Below are 19,174 nucleotides of genomic sequence, written 5' to 3' on the forward strand. Positions count from 1 at the left end.
ACTAAAGAATGGTCCTTGTGACTCCAGTGCAAACTGGAGGCAGAGGTGGGCCATTTTGAGTGGTGTCACTTAGGCATCAGTCTTGGAACAAGGTTCTGCTCAATATCTTTATGAGTAATAACCTAGTCCACGTCACTCATGAGATTGGCAGATGATACTCAATTGGAGGGGGTGGCTAGTCCTTTGGAAGAGAGGATTGGAATTCAAATTAAATTGAGAAAACCAGAAAAAATAGGATGCATTCAGTAGGAACAAATGCAGGTTAATGCCCTGGAGCATAAAAAGGAAACATAAATTTGGAACAGTGAAAGACTGACTAGACACAACTAGAGCTGAAAAAGGCCAGAGGTTATCACTGAATCAGTGAGTCAGTAATGTAGTCTTGTTATTAAACAAGTAATAATAATTATGGTATTTGTTAAGTACTTATTTTATGTGAGGCACTGTACTAAGCACTGGGGTAGATACAAGCAAATCGGGTTGGACACAGTCCCTGTCCCACTTCGGGCTCGCAGTCTTAATGATGAGGTGACTGAGGCCCAGAGAAGTGAAGTGACTTGCCCAAAGTCCCTCAGCATACAGGTGGTGGAGCCAGGATGGGAACCCAGGTCCTTCTGACTCCCAGGCCCTGCTCTATCCCCTAGGCCATGCTGTCAGCATGGTTCTGTGATGAATCAACAGGAGTCTGACATGTAAAGCCAAGAAGTAATCCTTCCACTATTCTCTGCACTGAAGAGACCCTTACTACAGTAGTCAATAGCCAGCTTTGATAACTACACTTTTAAAAAGATCTAGAGGAAATAGGGAGGATCCAGCAAAGAGAGACAAATAATGCTGTAGGGAAAGTTTAAAAGAACTGGGGCTTGTTATTCTGCCTACAGAATGAATATTTGTTAAGTGCTTCTATATGCCAGGAACTGTACTAAGCACTGGGGTAGATACAAGCTAATTAGATTGGATCATGTCCCACATAGGGCTCACAGTCTTAATCCCCATTTTACAGATGAGGTAGCTGAGGCACAGAGAAGTTAAGTGACTTGCTCAAGGTCACATAGCAGACGTGTGGTAGAGCCAAGATTAGAACCCAGGTCCTCTGACTTCCAGGCCTATGCTCTTTCCATCAGGGCACACTTTTCATATATTGAAGCCACCAGCTGACTACCTAATTGGCAAGATGACCCACTTATATAAAGTTAGAGAGGGCACACATAAGAATCCCTGAAGGAGAAGTTTTGATTGGCATGGCCGTGGAGCCTGGGGGACCAGGGCAAGAGAGTGTGTATGGTTCAGCACAAACCATCATTATTGCAAAAACAACTCACTCAGACATCTTGATGATGGTAGGATTGCCCTTTCCCCTCTGACCCGAAGATGTCTGAGTAATCCTTCTCCGGTTGGCCAGGGCCTATTTTTAAGGGCACAGAGTTTGTCTCTCTCTCTCTCTCTCTCTCAAAGACACCCATACTCATGAATGTAATCTCACTGTCAACAGCATCATCTCTGAACCTAACGATGAGTGCACAGCGGCAGAATCAACTGGGGAACCTGATAGCCAAAGGCTTACAGGGCTTTCATTGTCCTTCTCTACCTTATTCTTGTATACCAAGGGTGTGCATGAGTGCAACACACACACACACAATGTCTGTTGATGGTAAAGCCCCTTCCCTTCATCCCCCATCAGTGTACCTCTAGTGTTTTTGGAAAGCTCAGATGTGCGGCATTGAGGATTGGGAGGGGTGTTCTGCTCCACAGCTCCTTCTGCCTCTGCCAAGCAGCACTGTGGAGTCACAGTGGGGAAAGGGGTTGGCTGCCAGTCAGCAGCCTGTGGCCGGTATCACACTCTGCCCCATCGATCCTTCCTTTTTTTTTTTTTTGCGAATGGGAAACACATTTGGGGATGAAACCGCCATTTCCTGGCTGCCAAAAGTGAGTCAGGAAAGAAGCGAGCCTCGCATGTGTTTGTGATCTGGAGTAGTTTTACCCCACAGCGAGGTGCTCTGCACTGTAATGAGGGGGATAGAAGCCTGGAGGCAGACAGCCTCCCCACTTAATGCACCGCTCTGGGGTGAAGGGCAGGGGGAAGAGGAGGAGGTGTGGAGACGTGGGAAGGAGGAGGGAAAAAAGGCTGTGCAGAAACAAAGGCATTCTCTGTGAAACTTAGATTTCAGAACACTGCACAAATGTCAAGAGTCTGATAATGTACAAAACGGACCTTAGCCATTGACTCTCTTTTCAGCATTTGAGTCACATAAAACAGAAGTGGTAGATATGGCTGCCAAAAAAGAAACCACCCCTTCTGCCAAGTTCTGCAGCTCTTAATTTATAAACTGAAGCTGCAGGAGCTCAGTTTTCTTGATGGGTGCCCTTAGCAGCTCCTAAAGAGATGACCCTCTACCACTTGCCCCTTCCCCTCCCTGCTCAGATTGAGGGCAGCTTCAGCTACTCTATAGAGGGAGCCGTTTTCTTGGCCAATTCACAGGAAACCTTTGCTGGGGGCTTGTACTGACTTTCTAACTTATCTTTCTGTAAGGAGGGTGCAATGTAAGGAAGACAAATCGTAATAGTAGGTATTTACTGAGCTCTCACTGAGTGCAACTCACAGTTGTAAGGGCTGGGAAAGGACACCAGAAACGTACATTCCATGACCACAAAGAACTTACAGTCTAGTGGGCTTTTTGCACTGGCCTCCATTGATCTTCTGTGCCTGGCTATTTCAGGAATTTGACACAACTGGAACATTGCAGTTTAGCAATGGGTTTAGCAATACTCGTTTAGCAGTGGGTAAGGTCAGAACAATGGTGTTCAATGTGAAAAATAAAATTCACAAAGCAAAAGTGAGGGACTTACCCACAGTTTTTAAGGAATTTTTTCATGCCTTTACCTGGCCCCATCCATGCTCCCTCGTTGCTGAGACTATCTGGTAAGGGAGTATTTTTCAGTTACAAAATGGCAGGGGAGAACAGTACATGCTTGATGTTAAGAAATGAATATGGATTGGATTTGGCAAGCCCATTACTGATTTCATGTCTTGCATCCAGTTAAGAGCCAGCAGAAAGTAAGTTATGGCTTACTTAGGGACCAGATACCGTGAGTATTCAATGACTAAATATTTGGAAGGGGCCTGGTAGAAACATTTGGAGCTTGTACTTTTTGTAGATGTCTGAAGTTTCAGGATCTTAAACTGGATTGCATTATTGAGAACAAGTGAAATAATTTCCTGACCTATCCATGCCTCTTTTTAGAAAATATAAACAAGAATTCAAAGTCCATTTCTATTTTTTCTTTTAAATCATGCAGTTGTTATAGTAGTTATTGTATTTATTGAGCACCTACTAGATGCAATGCACGATAATAATCACCTGGGAACGTACACCAAAAGCAAAAGACATATTTCCTGCACACAGGGAGTGTGCATCCCCATGGTTTAAACACAGAAATACACTGAAAGCCCTGAAAAAGTGAGCTCTCTCCTTTCTGTTGTGGGTAGGAGTGAAGGGAAGAGCCAATGGAGACAGTGGTGATTTCTTTGGGCATGCTAGGAACTTAATCCAGAGCTTAAAAAATAATAATAGTATTTTTTAAACTCTGGATGAGATTCAAGATCATCAGGCTGGACATCATCCCTGTCCCACATGGGGCTTACAGTAAAATAGGAGGGAATCCCATTTTACAGGTGAGGAGACTGAGGCACAGAGAAGCTAAGTGACTTGCCCAAGGTCACACAGCAGATAAGCCCATCAAAGGGCAGGGACTGTCTCTGTTACCGATTTGTACATTCCAAGTGCTTAGTACAGTGCTCTGCACATAGTAAGCGCTCAATAAATACTATTGAATGAATGAATGAATAAGTGGCAGAGCTGGGATTTGACTCCTCTGCTCCTAGGCCTATGCTGTTTCCACTTGCAACGTGCCCAAATGCTATACCTACATGTTCTTTCCCCAATTACAAGTTATTAAAATAAGGTATAGAATGAATGGTATTAAGTGCTTATTACTGTGTGTTATATGCTCTGTTAAACACTGGGATAGGTACAAGATAATCAGATCATGCACAGTTTCTCTCCCACACAGGACTCACAGTCTAAGAAGAGAGGACAGGTATTTCATTCCCATTTTACAGATGAGAAAACTGAGGCTTCAAAAAGTGGCGAAGCTTACTCCCAGTCCCCTGTTCTTTCCATTAAGTCACACTGTTAGTACAGCCCGCAAGTGGGACTGGGGATGAATCTACTTTGGCCGTGCAAAGCAGGGGCTGATTTCAGCAGGGCATGGCTGTAAAATCCCCGCAGTGAGCACCTGGGCTAACACCGACAGATGCTTCACTCCAGCGGCTTGGTCCCGTCCCCAGGTTTGAGGGCAGGTTAGCACATCAATGCCAATAGGAATGGGCACTCCCTCTTTGGAGACTTGATTGTGAACCCCAATGGGGCACAGGCTCTGTCTGATTCTAACCCTATGGTATCTACCTCAGCTATTAGCACAAATCTTGGCATGTAGTCAAGCGCTTAACAAATATCATTATCATTCTTATTATTACTTGTCAGTGATGTTGCAGGGAGGAATCTTAATCAGGCTCATTTATCCCCTGCCCTGTCATTATAGGCCAAAAGCTGTTAGATCGTTTCCCCTATGGCTCTTGTCCACTCCCAACCATTCTGTTTGAGAAGCAACGAGGTCTAGTAGAAAGAGCATGGGCCTGTGAGTCAGGGGACCTGGGTTCTAATCCCAGCTCAACCACCAGCCTGCTATGTGACCTTAGGCAAGTTACTTCACTTCTCCATGCCTCCATTTCCTCATCTGTAAAATGGAGATTTGATACCTCCCTTCCTCTTAACTGTAAGCCCCATGAGGGACAGAGACTGTGTCTGGTCTGTTCGTATCGTGTCTACTGCAGTGCTCGTCACAGAGTAAAGCACGTAACAAATACCACAATTATTCTGATTACAGCTCTGCACATTGTCAGCACTCAATCGATACAATCGATTGAGCACTTTTTTGGAACAGGAGAAGAGTGGAAGAAGATCTTTTGGGCACCGATTCACCTCTGGTTAAAGGTGGCGATAACTTAGACCTCCTAGACTCCTTGATTTGCCTAGCTTTGACCACATCTGCCCTTCCCAGGCTTGGGTGGTAAAAGGTTCTCCTCAAAATTAAAATAGCACCTAGGTTACAGGAACCCTCTCTGTAGAGACGACCTGTCCGGGCAGACCCCGGGGAATCTTCGCTGCTGTTCAGGATGTCTGGTATTGCCATGGCCCTAATGCAGTAAGCATATAGCTAAAATGTGTTTTTTCCATTTGTTGGAGGAAAGGGTCTTTATGGGAATGGGAGAGAGGGAAGAAGTGGTTGCTGAAGGAGAGAAACTGTTCAATAGATTTGAGACAGTGACTGCCAAATGCAGTTAATTCCCTGGAATAGTGTGTTGGCTTCCTTATAGCAGTTGTTGAACAGGGTCTTGCAGTACCTGCTAGAATTATTGCTTCCTATGAAGAGGAGTAACTGAGGTCAAAGATTTCAACCATGGCCCACTAGGGCAAACCCTCCAGCTGCTGCTTTAGAAGAAAACAAAACCTTTCGAGAATGAAGCAGATAATTGTATTTTAACAATCCCTGCCAGGAGATCACTAATAACAGGACTTTGAATCTTCAAAGCTCTTAACAGACAGGATTCCTCAGGACAACTCTTTTCCATAGGTAAAATGTTATAATTCTAACTGATTTGGGGTGTGCAGCATTAGGCAATGATTTCCCAGAGCCTCCAAGTCTCAGATAGGCTCTCTGTGTTCTGTTTTGAAAGACTCACTCACTCCCATTCCAGCACTCATTGTGCAAATGTTTTGTGTCTAAAAGTGAGACTTCTAGGACAACAGCTAATCACTGAGGAAAAGACATGAAAGATGTATTTCTGGCTGTTCAGAGTTCTCAATCCAAGACTGTGAGCCCTTGGAGGGACAGGGTCCGGGTCTAATTCCCACTTGTCCACTCTTTCCCAACACTAAGCACAGTGTTCTGTCATTCTGTCATGTGCTCAAAGCACCAGTCGGCTTTTCCCTTGAGAGTTCAACAAGTATAGTTGTCCTTTTCATTCAATCATGATGCCTCTGATGGTGCAGTTTGCCAAGGGTTCAAGTGTGACCAAAAAGGCCAACAAGGGATTGATGTTCACAGTCACACTGCGTTTGTCCAAAGATTGTCCCCTGTGGTGCCTGTCTATTTGTTGTTTGCCATGCTTGGCATGTTTTCTTGGAGTTCTGCTGAATAGCTGGTCCATTCTTGGTCACAGGTTTGAGGTTGCCTCTTGGATTTCCACGTTTGTCTCCTTTTAGTGTGTGTCTCCTGCAAGATTGTAAGTTCCCTGAGGGCAGGAATCATGTTTCTAACTCTTTTTGTACTCTACCAATGCTCATAGAGTGCTCTCCTCGCTGTAGTCACTCACTAAGTACTCTTGCTTGATTTTGAGGCAGTGCAGTCTTGGTGGACTCTGAAAATACACATAGTAGTTTCTGGTTTCTTCTTTCACGATAAGCAAAATTGCATTAAGAAAGGGAATTCTAAGCTTTGGCTAGTGAGAAAGTTGTTATCGCTCGGGTCCAGACACCCCAATTTCCCATTTTGGGGAAATCATAATCTTCAGCATCAGTCACAGTTCCTAGGGTCTCCGTGTAGCCCCTTCCCCGGCTCCTCTGAAAAGGAAACAGAGACATCCTTTCTGGTGTCCATGGAGGCTGCAGGCTCCAAGAGAAAGCCTGGAATGGGGTGAGAGGCTTCATTGTTTCCTTCCTCAGAAAACTTGACTGTTGAGCTCAAGGAGGAGAATCCAGCAAAATGTTTCCAGTTTGTTTAGTCATTCCACCTGAACAGTAATAATGATAGTGGTATTTGTTCAACGCTATGTGCCAAGCTCTGTACTAAGCAGTGGGGTAGATCCAAGATAATCAGATCAGACACAGTCTCTGGCCCTCATGGGGCTCAAAGTCTAAAGTAGTCAGAAAAGGCATCTAATCCTCATTTTACCGATGAGGAAACTGAGACACAGGGAAGTCAGGTGAGTTTTTCCAAGGTCTTATGGCAGATAAGTGGCTGAGTTTCGATTAGAATCCAGTTCTCCTCAGTCTCAGGCCCGTGCTCTTTCCAACTAAGATCCTTGTGGCCAGGGAGTACATCTACCACTTCTATTATACTGTACTTTTCCAAGCACTTAGAACAGTGCTCTACACAGAGTAAGGTCTTAATAAATACCTTTAATGCTGAGCATGCCTTTTTACATTATTTGTTAAGTGCTTACTATGTGTCAAACACTGTTCTAAGCATTGGGGTAGATACAAGTCGATCAGGTGAGATACAGTCCCGGTCCCTCATGGGCTCAGAGTCTAAGTAGGAAACAGAACAGGAATTGAATCCCATTTTACAGTTGAGGTAACTGGGAGGTTAAGTGACTTTCCCAAGGTCATTCAGCAGGCAAGAGGCAGAACCAGGATTAGAACCCAGGTCCTCTGACTCCCAGGCCCATGCTCTTTCCACTATGACATGCTGCTTCCTTGAGATGGCCTGATCTCCTTGGGTTTCAACTTTCTGGGAACTGTGCAACCGTTTGGGGTGGAGAGTGCATCAGAGGGGTAAATTACAGCATAAAAATAATAACAGAGATTTTAGGTAATTAAACTTTCAAAAACCTTGAACATTTGGAAGTAAAAATAGCCCCAAATGCCTCATCAGAGGGCTGAAATTGTCACTGTGTTGCTTCCATTTATGTTAGGAGTTAGAAGAACACTAGTTGGGGAATAGAAAAGAAAAGAACACCCATAAAGTACTTGGCAAATTACTCATCACTGTCTGACCAGAATACAGATGTACATGTTTGTTATTGCTACTAACATTTATTTTCCTCCACAGCAACTGGGGCCCCAGGGTTTATATTTTGGGTATTTTTCTGACTCCTTCCTTCAGGTTTGTCAGGGAAGGTCCTGAATGTTTGAATTGCTCCATTTTGCCTCTGTGTCTGCTTATTTTCTTTCCCAGACATTCCCCTGAAGTCTTTCATCATTCTTTTAGTCAGTTCCTCCCCCATTCTTATCAAAATGAATTGGAAGGAACCAGAAATAGATCTAGAGAAGCCGAGGGTGGATGGGCATTTCTAAAAGAGGCTCACTTACCTAAATTTGGGCTTCCTAGTGGCCCTTAGGTTTCTTGGGAAGGAACATAGTCTAGTAGAAAGAGCACGGGCTGGGTCCATTGTCCATTTTTGCCAAACTATTGTTCATTAACCTAGATGAGCCTTTAGCCTTTAGAGAAGCAGCATGGCCTAGTGGAAAAAGCATAGGCTTAGGAACAGTGGACCTGGGTTCTAATCCCAGTGCCACCACTTGTCTGCTGTCTGATCTTGGGCAAGTCACTTTACTTCTCTGTGCCTCAATTATGTCATCTGGAAATTGGAGATTAAGACTGTGAGCCCTATGTGGGACAGGGACTGTGTCTGACATGATTATCTGGTATCTATCCCAATGATTAGTACAGGGCCTGGCACATAGTAAGCGCTTAACAAATACCATAATTATTATTATTATTAGCTTCCAGCGCAGGTCTTGGGTTCTCACCCCAGCTAAAAGCAAGTTTTAATTTCCAAACTCAATGCAAGTTCTCGGAGCCTCTTCTGTCATGAATAAGTAGAACAGAAGAGGTATTTCACCAGTCTTCCTGCAGGGCATTCTTGCCAGAAATCTAACAGCGAGAATGTACTTGGTGTTCTTCTTGCCCTCGACCCGCCATTTCTCCAAGGCGAGTACATGCTGGCACTTGGAGCCTCTTACTCACCCACTTGTTCAGCTTGTACTTCCCACATCTGTTTTGTAGCACTCTTCTCACTGACCTAATTTTATAGGCTTCCTAGTGTCCTAGACCAAGCCACAAAGAGCTGCTTTCAGAGTGTGAATGTGTGGCCAATACGAACTCAAAGAAAGGGAAATCGAATTGGGAAGGTAGTTTTTGAGAGGCAAACTGAGCCCAGACTGGATGAGAGCCTTTACAGACTCTGAAAACTGGCAGTTCCTCTCTCCAGCTTTAGCCTTGGCACCTACTGCTCAGCCCAAGAGGGAATAGGGACCAGAATAGAACTCACTTTCTGGAAGCAGTGATAGTCAACAGGATTTACATTCTGAAATATTTGAAACCAATCCTGAAGAAACAGTGACACTATTAAAGTTTCTGCTTCAATGTACTTTCTTCTTCCTAAAAGTGTGTCCTGCAAGTAAGAGAAATAATACATAGCAGCACCTGATTTTACTCTTATTATTTACCATGAGTCAGAACAGAATCCTTAACTCCCATAATTTTATTTTATTATAAAAGCCTGGTCCGCATAAGCATCAGCAGTGTCTAAAATAAGATACCCAAGTATGCATTTACTTAATACTACTTATGAAGCTAATTTCTTGAATTATTTTTCAGTATCAATCGACTCGTAAACTCATTTACTGAGGTTAACATTTTTGCAAGGAATGTATATTTTTCCCTTAGCTTTTGAACTATGGGGAGTCATTTTTAATTATTTGAGTTTAGCAAAACCATTGAATGAAAAGAAATGTGACGAGATACCTAATTTAGAAAACTAAGCTTTAAAGGATTGTTTTTAGAGTCATTTTCAAATCTAATGGCATATAAGAAAAAAAGAATTAAAAAATGTTTCTTAAGCACTAGCTTCCTGTTGTTTCTAATTTAGATTTTAATCAAACTCTGTCCAGATTACTTGCAGGAATGTTACACTGAAAGTTCAAATTCAGTTAGCTTAGAGGAATAGTTTTTTTTGTAAGCCCTTCAAACGGCAGGGACTGTCTCTATCTGTTGCCGACTTGTTCATCCCAAGCGCTTAGTACAGTGCTCTGCACATAGTAAGCGCTCAATAAATACTATTGAATGAATGAATAGTTTTTTTTGTTTGGACATTTGATATTCTTCCTGCCCCCAAACCCTACAGCACTTATGTACATATCTTTAAATTATATATTATAAATGACTTAATGTCTGTCTCCCCCTCTAGACTGTAAGTTTGTTATGGGCAGGGAACATCTGCTAATTCTGTTGCATTGTACTCTGTCAAGATATTAGTACAGTGCTCTGGACATAGAAAGCACTCAATAAATATCACTCGATCGACTGATTATCAAAGGTTGGTCCCCATGTTGTCACACAGTCATCCTGGAAAGGGATGCCATTCAGTTCTCTGTTTCTTGCCCTGGCTAGTGACCTGGCATTTTAGATAGCAAATGCCATGATGAAGGTCACTGGGCCACTAGGCAAACCCCTCAGCCTTTCTCTCTGCAGTCTCTCCTGGGTCTGGGATTGAGGGGGTCTCTGGGACCAGTTGTGCAGGAAAAGGCCTACTGGAAAAGGCCCAGAGCCTAGATGGCTGGGTCCGGGTGGGGTTCTGATCTTCTGTCACGTGTTGCGAGGAACCTGTTTTGGATAAAGACCTTTTTTTTAAAAAAAAAAAAAGTATCGGTCAAGTACTTACTATGTGCCAGGCACTCTACTAAGCACTGGGATAGATACAAGCTGGTCAGTGTGGACACAATCCATGTGCTAGATGGGGTTCAAGGTCTTAATCCCCATTTTACATATGAGGTGGCTGAGGCCCAGAGAAGTGCTTGCCCAAGGTCACACAGCAGAGCCTGGGTTAGAGCCCATGACCTTCTGACTCCCAGGCCCGTGCTCTATCCATTATGCCATGCTGCTGCTTGTAACCCCAGCACTTGGTAATAATAATAACAATGGTATTTGTTAAGCACGAATTATGTGCCAGGCACTGTACTAAGTGGTGGGGTGGTTACAGGCAAATCAAGTTGAACACAGTTCTTGGCCCATGTGGGGTGCTCAATCTCAATCCCCATTTTACAGATGAGGTAACTGAGGTACAGAGAAGTGAAGTGTCTTGCCCAGGGTTACACAGTAAAGTGGCAGAGCCAGGATTAGAACCTATGACCTTGTGGCTCCCAGGCCTGTGCTCTGTCCACTATGCCATAGTCCATAGTGACTTGCCCAAGGTCACAGAGCAGACATGTGGTGGAGTTAGGATTAGAACCCAAGTCCTTCTGACTTTCAGGCCTGTGCTTTATTCACTAAGCCACGCTGCTTCTGAAGGGGGGCTGAAGGAAGCTAGAGAAGCAGGAGCAGTGAATGGGAAGGAAGGAGCAGTTGGCAGCCCAGGGCACTAAAAATCCCTCCAAAACCAAAGCTAAACAACTGTGGAGGTTGCGGTTTGATCTCATAAGTTCAAGCAGCAGCTTGCGCCTTAACAAGGTTCTGGCAGTCGCAGCTTGGGGCGTCTTGTTGTTCCAGCGTGGCCTAGCCCCAAGGAGGCAGGGTTTTCTGGGTAAGAGTTGGAGTGACATGGGAAAATGAAGTGTGGGATAATGAGTAGCCTGATCGGTGATTTGATTACAATATTGTAATAAGTGTTTTCTTTGTATCATGCACTGTGCTAAATGCTGAGGTAGTTATAAGAATCGGGTCACTGTCCCCACCTCCTTTTCTTTGAGAAAAATAAATAGAGCAGAATTCTAATTGGGAAGGTTTAATTTTGTTCTCACTTTTCCTGGCCATCCTCTTCCATTAAATGGGTCAGATATCAAACAAGAATAAAGAGCATCTGATCCTGCTTGTCTGCTCCCGACTAGCATTATTAGGAGATGACCAGTCTGATCAGGCAAACTCTCTCGATTAGAATTGATCATAACAAACACGCTACACTCTATAAAAGCTACGGCTGTCTCGAAGCATAGAAACTCCAGGGATTTTTTCTTTATTGAATTAAAGCTGTAATTCTAGATTCTACTCTCTTGCATTTGGATTTTTGGTCTGTTTGGCACACAATCCTCACTTGCTAGGGCACACAAGAGCTCTGATTATGAAAGATGCTTTTAGAAAGCTGTTTGTGACAGTGCCCCTTCTCCAGAGGCCGGGCCAGTACTTCCCCAGTTTGGGTCCAGTTATAATTTTGTGTCTTCCAGTTCTGCATAGGGTTGCTAACCTCTTGGTCGATGAACCCACTAAGGATGGCAGGTTAGCAGCCACTTGGAGGCTAAATCCAGGAAGGCTCTTCTGGAACTGTTTGTGAGAACAGGGGGCAGAAAGGGACCCACTCTTTGGTGGTATTTTTTATGGTATATAAGTGTTTACTATGTGCCAGGAGCTGGGGTAGGTACAAGATAATTAGGTTGGACACAGTGTATGTCCCACATGAGGTTCATAGTCTTAATCCCCATTAATCTGGCCCATTTGGGTCTTGAGTGTAGCAGGGGAGGAAGAACAGGTATGTAATTCCCATTTTACAGGTGAGGGACCTGAGGCACAGTGAAGTGACCTACTCAGGGTCACTTAACAGGCATGTGGGAGTCCTGCTGATTCCTAGGTCTATGCTCTATCCACTAGGGAATGCTGCCTCCTTCATGAAAATGGGAAACAGATTCAGGTCTTATAGATGGCAGACACACTAATGCATCAGGGAACTTTATATGTCTACACTGTATGGAGACAGATGGTATTGGTGCATTATTCTCTTCAGCCAAACACATAAGAATGGATAGCATTTCTGCCAAACCTTGGTTGAAAGGGGCTGGCTCCACCAAGCTGAATTGAAGCTGAATTCAGCTGGAAGTCCACTGGGGAAAAGACATAGAAGCAGGAATAAAGACCCACTTATCAGAAAGTGCTTTACAGTGTTTGGGTTTTTTATGGTATTTGTTAAATGCTGACTGGGTATCAAGCACTGTTCTAAGTGCTGGGTAGGTACAAATTAATCAAGTTGGATACAGTCCCTGTCCCACCTGAGGCTCACAGTCTAGGAAGGAGAACAGATATTCAGTCCCTCTTTTGCAGTTGAGGAAATTAAGGCATAGAGAAGTTAGGTGACTTGCCCGAGGTCACACAGCAGCGAGTGGCAGAGCCAGGATTGGAACGCAGGTCCTCTGGCTCCCAGGCCCATACTTTATACACCAGGTCATGCTGTTTCCCAGCGTTAATGTGAGAGAGCTCCTGCAGCATAGCCAGGTAGACTGGGACCCCAAAGCTTCGATGAAAACACAAGTAACAGTTGGGAAAGATCATTTCTCTGTACAGGCACTGTTCAAGGATCTTCCGAACCCCAGTTGTTCATTCATTCATTCATTCAATCATATTTATTGAGCTCTTACTGTGTGCAGAGCACTGTACTGAGCGCACAGTAGCCTACTGGGCTGGATCACAGAGGCTGGTCTGGATCCATGCTGCTCTTGCCCTGGAGACAGTTTCTGTAGAATTCTGAGTTGAGAATTCTTCTCCTCATTCTGCCGTGTTAAGATATAAGAGATAAGGCCCATGCTTTTTCCAGGAAACTTAGTTACCAGACCATTTATTTGTTTACTAAAATATTGGTCTCCACCAGACTCTAAGCTCTTTGAGGGCAGAGATCACTGGTAGAAGCACTGGTAGTAATCAAGAAGAGTGGTTGGGGGTACTGGACCCCTGGATTTTTGGGCTTTAGTAATAGGGCCATGCCTTAAAATTTCCTGTGACTCTTCCCTTAGGATGTTGTAACCTGGGTTTTAGTTAGGATAATTAAGCTAGATTTCATAGCAGTATGAGGCTTGGGGAGTTGGAATGCATTAGGAACTGAATGACCTCTTGAGTATTCAATTCATAGTTGTCACCGGTCTCTGCTGCTAAATTTGTCATGTCCAAGCAGCTGAACCTCGTCACACCCATCTTTGTGAATTGTCCTTAGTTGAGCTGAATCTGCATGGAAGCCCCCTTGTAACAAAACAGCCAAGCCTTTTTTCTGCAAGAAGACGACTCCAGGATTAGGAGGGTATGGCTGGGACTTCTCATTTGGTGTCTCGGAAAGGCTATCTTATCAAACATCTGCTCACTTACAGTTTTCTTCCACAGTGGAGAAGGAACACAGTGTGTTCAGTCAAAATTTGCTCCCAAACAGTAGATCATAAATTGTAATTACAGACTAATTAGGCATGCATCCAAATGTGTTTGAAAAAAAGAGGTATTTCACATCATCTCATCGAAATGGTGCTGGCCTCAGCTAGCCTCAGAAACAGGATAGTGAAAATGAGAATCCCCTACTGCTAGAAGCACCAGTCAACAGAAAGAGGATGTCTTGAGCACTTGATATTCACCCTACCCACCCTGCACTTGTGTACATATCTGCAATTTATTCAGCTCCATCTGCCTCTCCCTCTAGACTGTAAGCTCTTTGTGGGTATGGAATGTGTCTACCAACTCTGTTGTACTCGCCCAAGCATAGTACAGTGCTCTGCACCCACTAAGCATTCAAAAAATACCATTGATGGATCATTCCAAGAGGAAGGTAATTCCTAGCTCTGGATATACAGCCAAAGATTGTCACTTCAGTTGAGTGGGGCTGCTGTTTACCGTTACTTACACAAGTATAGTTTGCTTGCTTAATCCTTTAGTCTAGTTAACTGAAAGGATTGTGTTGGTGTTTTGCCATCTGTACTGGCTAAGGGGAAAGAAAAACCCTGACCATTATACTATTTAACTTCCACGTCTTGTCTCAAGGATTCATCTTTAATCTTGACTACAATCAGTTTATAGTATTTATTGAGCACCCACTGTGTACAGAGCATTGTACTAAGCACTGGGGAAGAATACAACAAAGGATGAATAAAACTTAGTCCCTAGTCCCCAGGGGGCTCACAATCTACATGTTTTTTTAGACTCAATTTTTTTGCCAGTAAATGTTAGTTGGAAATCAAGGGCCAAGATTAGGTGGAAGACAAACAGGCAACAGAAACAGAAGAGAGGTAACAGAGAGAAAGGAAACAGATACACACACGTGATCTCAACGTGCTCATCACCATGGGTGATCCTATTTAAATACCTTTTCCTCTACCCCAGTGATTAGTACAGTGCTTTTTTATGGTATTAGTTAAGGGCTTACCATGTATCAAGCACGTTCTAAGAACTGAGGTAGACACAGATAATTAAATTGGACATGTAGGACTCACAGTCTAAGTAGGAGGGAGGAGGATATTATTCCCATTTTACAGTTAAGCAACTTGCCCAAGGTCACACAGCAGACAGGTAATGGAGCTAGGATTAGAACCCAGGTCCTCTGTTTCCCAGGCCCATGCTCTTTCCACTAGGCCACGCTGCTTCCCCAGTATTCTTCCCCAGTGCTGAACATGGAGTGTGCTTAACAAATACCATAATTATATTTATTAACTCCTGCTGACACTGAGTTCCTTGCTCAGGGCTGCAGGCGCTGCTACCCTTCTACTGCTCATGCTAGGGCTACTTTTCTACTGGGGAACTGTGTAGAGTTCCCATGAAACTCTGGAGTGCAGTCTTCAACATGAGCAGCAGCAATGGAGGTGCCCCCCATATCCCAGCAAAGGTGGGGGTTTGGAGGAGGGTGCCCAGGGCGGTGGAATGCACCTCCTGAACAAGCTCCTAAAGACTGGAATCATTGCCTGGATTAACCATTTTCATTCAGCATGTCTTGAGCTCTGTGTCTAAGGGGGACACAGATTTGTGCTTGCCCAGAACTTGCTTTTTTTTATGGTATTGTTAAGCGGTTACTATGTGCCAGGCACCATACTAAACACTGGGATAGATACAAGGTAATCAGGTTGGATACAATCCATGTCCCACATGGGGCTCACAGTCTTAATCCCCACTTTACAGATAGGGAATGAACGTACAGAGAAGTCTTCTAGACTGTAAGATCATTGTGGGCAGGGAATGTGTCTTTATTGTACGTTGTACTCTCCCAAATGCTCAGTACAGTGCTTTGCACCCAGTAAACACTCGATAAATACAGCTGAATGAAAGCCAAGTGACTTTCCCAAGGTCAAACACACAAGTAAATGGCGGATCTGAGATTAGAACTCAGGTCTTTCTGACTCTCAGGCTCCTGCTGTATCCACTAGACCATGCTGCTTCTTCGAACTTGTCTAATGTACTCTCCCACACTTAATACAGTGCTCTACACACTGTTACCATTGATTGATTGATGGATTGTCTCTTCCATTAGAGTGTAAGGTCCTTCTTTTGGTCAGGGAACATGTCACTTCTTTATTCTGTGCCTCTCAAGTGCAATAGCACTACACCAAGATGGCATTCAGTAAATAGTCCTGCTGATACTACTGTAGATGCTAGCCTGTGACAGCCTGAGCCAGAGAGGAGACACATCTGAGTTGCTTGGTCTGGCACTGCATCACTTGCAATCAATCCATTGATTGTATTTATTGAGTGCCTACTGTGTGTAGAGCACCATACTAAGTGTTTGGGAGAGTACAGGGTAACAGAGTTGGTAGATACATTCCCTGCCCACAGTGAGCTTACTTGCATGTCTTTAGTGCATGCTGCAGAAGTTAAACTGTACTGTCAACATTCATAGCCAATCCTCTTATCATATTGCGTTGTTTCAAGGAAGAGACTTATTTCTTTCATGTCCAGTGAAAAGCAGGCAGTCACTGGAACCAAAGCAGATTGTATTGCTAATACACTTCAATCCATCCTCTAATAAATCCACTGTAAAGAGGTTATCTAGCTTAAAATCCTTGCCTTTTATTCAAAAGTGTGTCTTGCCTCACTAAAGTTTAATTCCTTTTTTTTTTATTTCTACCCTGAAGGTGATAGTTCGAGGTGGAGGACACATCTTACCCAGTGACCAGCCTGCGAGAACCTTTGACATGATGAACCGATTTATCTTTAATAAAGGATGGTGCTCCTAACTGGTGATTGGCACCCCAAAGATGGAAGCATGTTTAATGTCATGAGTGATGTAGAATTTTTTTTTAAGTTAAGGATATGGTGATGTAAATGATATAGAGTACACAATGAAATGGTATTTTTCATCAGTAAAGTACTTCTCCAAAAATAGATGATGACTTTTGGGGTTTTTTTCCTCCATTTCTATGAAAGAGCAGGGAGCAAATAGACTCACCCACTCCTTCCCTGCCTTCCTGGTCACAGAGCCACAGATAGTATTGAAAATAAGCTGTGGCCATGCTGGGAGGAGCCAAAGAGAGGAAGCGATCTGTGAGGAAGTTCAAAGTGGCAAAGAATAATAACTGGTTTTTGTTAAGCACCTACTGTGTGACAGGCACTGTACTAAGCGCTGGGGTGCATACAAGCAAATCGGGTTGGAGGCAGTCCCTGTCCCACGTGGGGCTCACAGTCTCAATCCCCATTTTACAGATGAGGTAACTGAGGCCCAGAGAAGTGAAGTGACCTGCCCAAGGTTACACAGCATACAAGTGGGGGAGCTGGAATTAGAACCTATGACCTTCTGGCTCCCAGGCCTGTGCTCTATCCACTATTCCATAGTCCATAGTCACTTGCCCAAGGTCACAGAGCAAACATGTGGTGGAGTCAGGATTAGAACCTATTACCTTCTGACTCCCAGGCCCATGCTCTATCCACTACACAAATAGGCCTCCAGCCAGGACCCAAGCTGGACATCTGGGTTGTTCTCAATTTGGGTTTGTAGTTCCTTTGGGGAATTGGGAAACATGGCAATTTAGTTTAATTGGAACTGAATTTACAGATACCTGGGCATTCTTGCTGCCCAGGTTTTCATGTATGTATGTTAGTCATTTCCCGGTTAGACTGCTATACTTGTGTTTTGGCAGATCTTCCTTTCCCTTCTGTTATGTCAAAGTCTCTTTTCTCTTTGCTGGGACCGAGTTAGCATTTTCCACCTCATTTCCCTATTGCATTACTCAGTTATGATTTGGTTCACTGGAGAACTAAATTAATATTGTGAGTGCCAATGCTAAAACTATTTTCTACGCTATTTCAGCATCTTATGTGCCTGGTTTCATTCAGGTTTCTGTTCTTCCTTTGGGTTTAGTTTATGATGAAAAAGTAGTCTCTAACAATGCCAGATTATTATTTAAAATGCAGGTCTCAGTGGGCCTAATGGAAAGAGCACAAGACTGGGAGGCAAGATCCCTGGGTTCCAATCCCACCTTTGCTGACCGGCTGTAAAACCTTGGGCAAGGTACTTAACTTCTATGAGCCTCCAGAATCTCACATGTAAAATGAAGCTGACATCTTCTAAGAGAAGATGCCAAACTACTCACTGTTCTTCCATCTCATCTGTCTCACCATGAGGTCCTTCATCTGGCCTGAACCTCCTTCCTCCTTCATATCTGACCGGCCTCACTCTCTCCATCGTCAAAGCCCTACTAAAAATCACATCTCCAAGAAGCCCTCCCTATCTGCTCCTTTCCTCCTCGAGAAGCAGCGTGGCGCAGTGGAAAGAGCACGGGCTTTGGAGTCAGGGCTCATGAGTTCGAATCCCAGCTCTGCCACTTGTCAGCTGTGTGACTGTGGGCAAGTCACTTAACTTCTCTGTGCCTCAGTTCCCTCATCTGTAAAATGGGGATTAAGACTGTGAGCCCCACGTGGGGCAACCTGATTCCCCTGTGTTTACCCCAGCGCTTAGAACAGTGCTCTGCACATAGTAAGCGCTCAACAAATACCAACATCCTCCACCCAATTCTCCCTCTCTTCTGCATTGCCTAGGCACTTAGATCTGTACCCTTTAAGCACTTTGCTATTCACCCAACACCAGCCCCACAGCAGCAGCATGGCTCAGTGGAAAGAGCGTGGGCTTTGGAGACAGAGGTCATGGGTTCCACTCCCAGCTCTGCCACTTGTCAGCTGTGTGACTGTGGGCAAGTCACTTCACTTCTCTGTGCCTCAGTTACCTCATCTGTAAAATGGGGATTAACTGTGAGCCTCATGTGGGACAACCTGATTACCCTGTATCTGCCCAGCGCTTAGAACAGTGCTCTGCACATAGTAAGCGCTTAACAAATACCAACATTACATACATATCTGTATATTTATTAATTTGAATCTATTTGAGGGTCTGTCTCCCTGACTAGACTGTATGCCTCTTGACGGCAGGGATTGTATCTGCCAACTCTTGAATTATTGTTATTTTTTGGTATTTCTTAAATGCTTACTATGTGCCAGGCTCTGTACTAAGCACTGGATAGATACAAGGTAATCAGGTGGGACACAGGCTATGATCCACAAGGGGCTCACAGTCTTAATCCCTATTTTACAAATGAGGGAACTGAGGCACAGAGAAGTTGTGACTTGCCAAAGGTCACACAGCAGACAAGTGGCAGAGTTGGAATTAGAAACCAGA

General features: G+C 44.1%; 1 protein-coding gene across 4 annotated transcripts in view; it reads left to right on the plus strand.

Annotated features, from left to right (window-relative positions):
- CPVL (carboxypeptidase vitellogenic like) overlaps nt 1–16,890 on the plus strand; it is a 110,712-nt gene extending 93,822 nt beyond the window's left edge. For all 4 annotated transcript variants that reach the window (XM_001511591.5, XM_003430681.3, XM_029070231.2 and 1 more), the window contains one exon: nt 16,641–16,890. In XM_001511591.5, coding sequence (XP_001511641.2) covers nt 16,641–16,742 — 102 coding nt within the window. In that variant the 3' untranslated portion in view covers nt 16,743–16,890. The remainder of the gene's footprint in view (nt 1–16,640) is intronic.
- Nucleotides 16,891–19,174: the final 2,284 nt, after the last annotated feature.

Source organism: Ornithorhynchus anatinus, chromosome 8, assembly GCF_004115215.2.
Source record: "Ornithorhynchus anatinus isolate Pmale09 chromosome 8, mOrnAna1.pri.v4, whole genome shotgun sequence".
Taxonomy (NCBI): Eukaryota; Metazoa; Chordata; class Mammalia; order Monotremata; family Ornithorhynchidae; genus Ornithorhynchus; species Ornithorhynchus anatinus.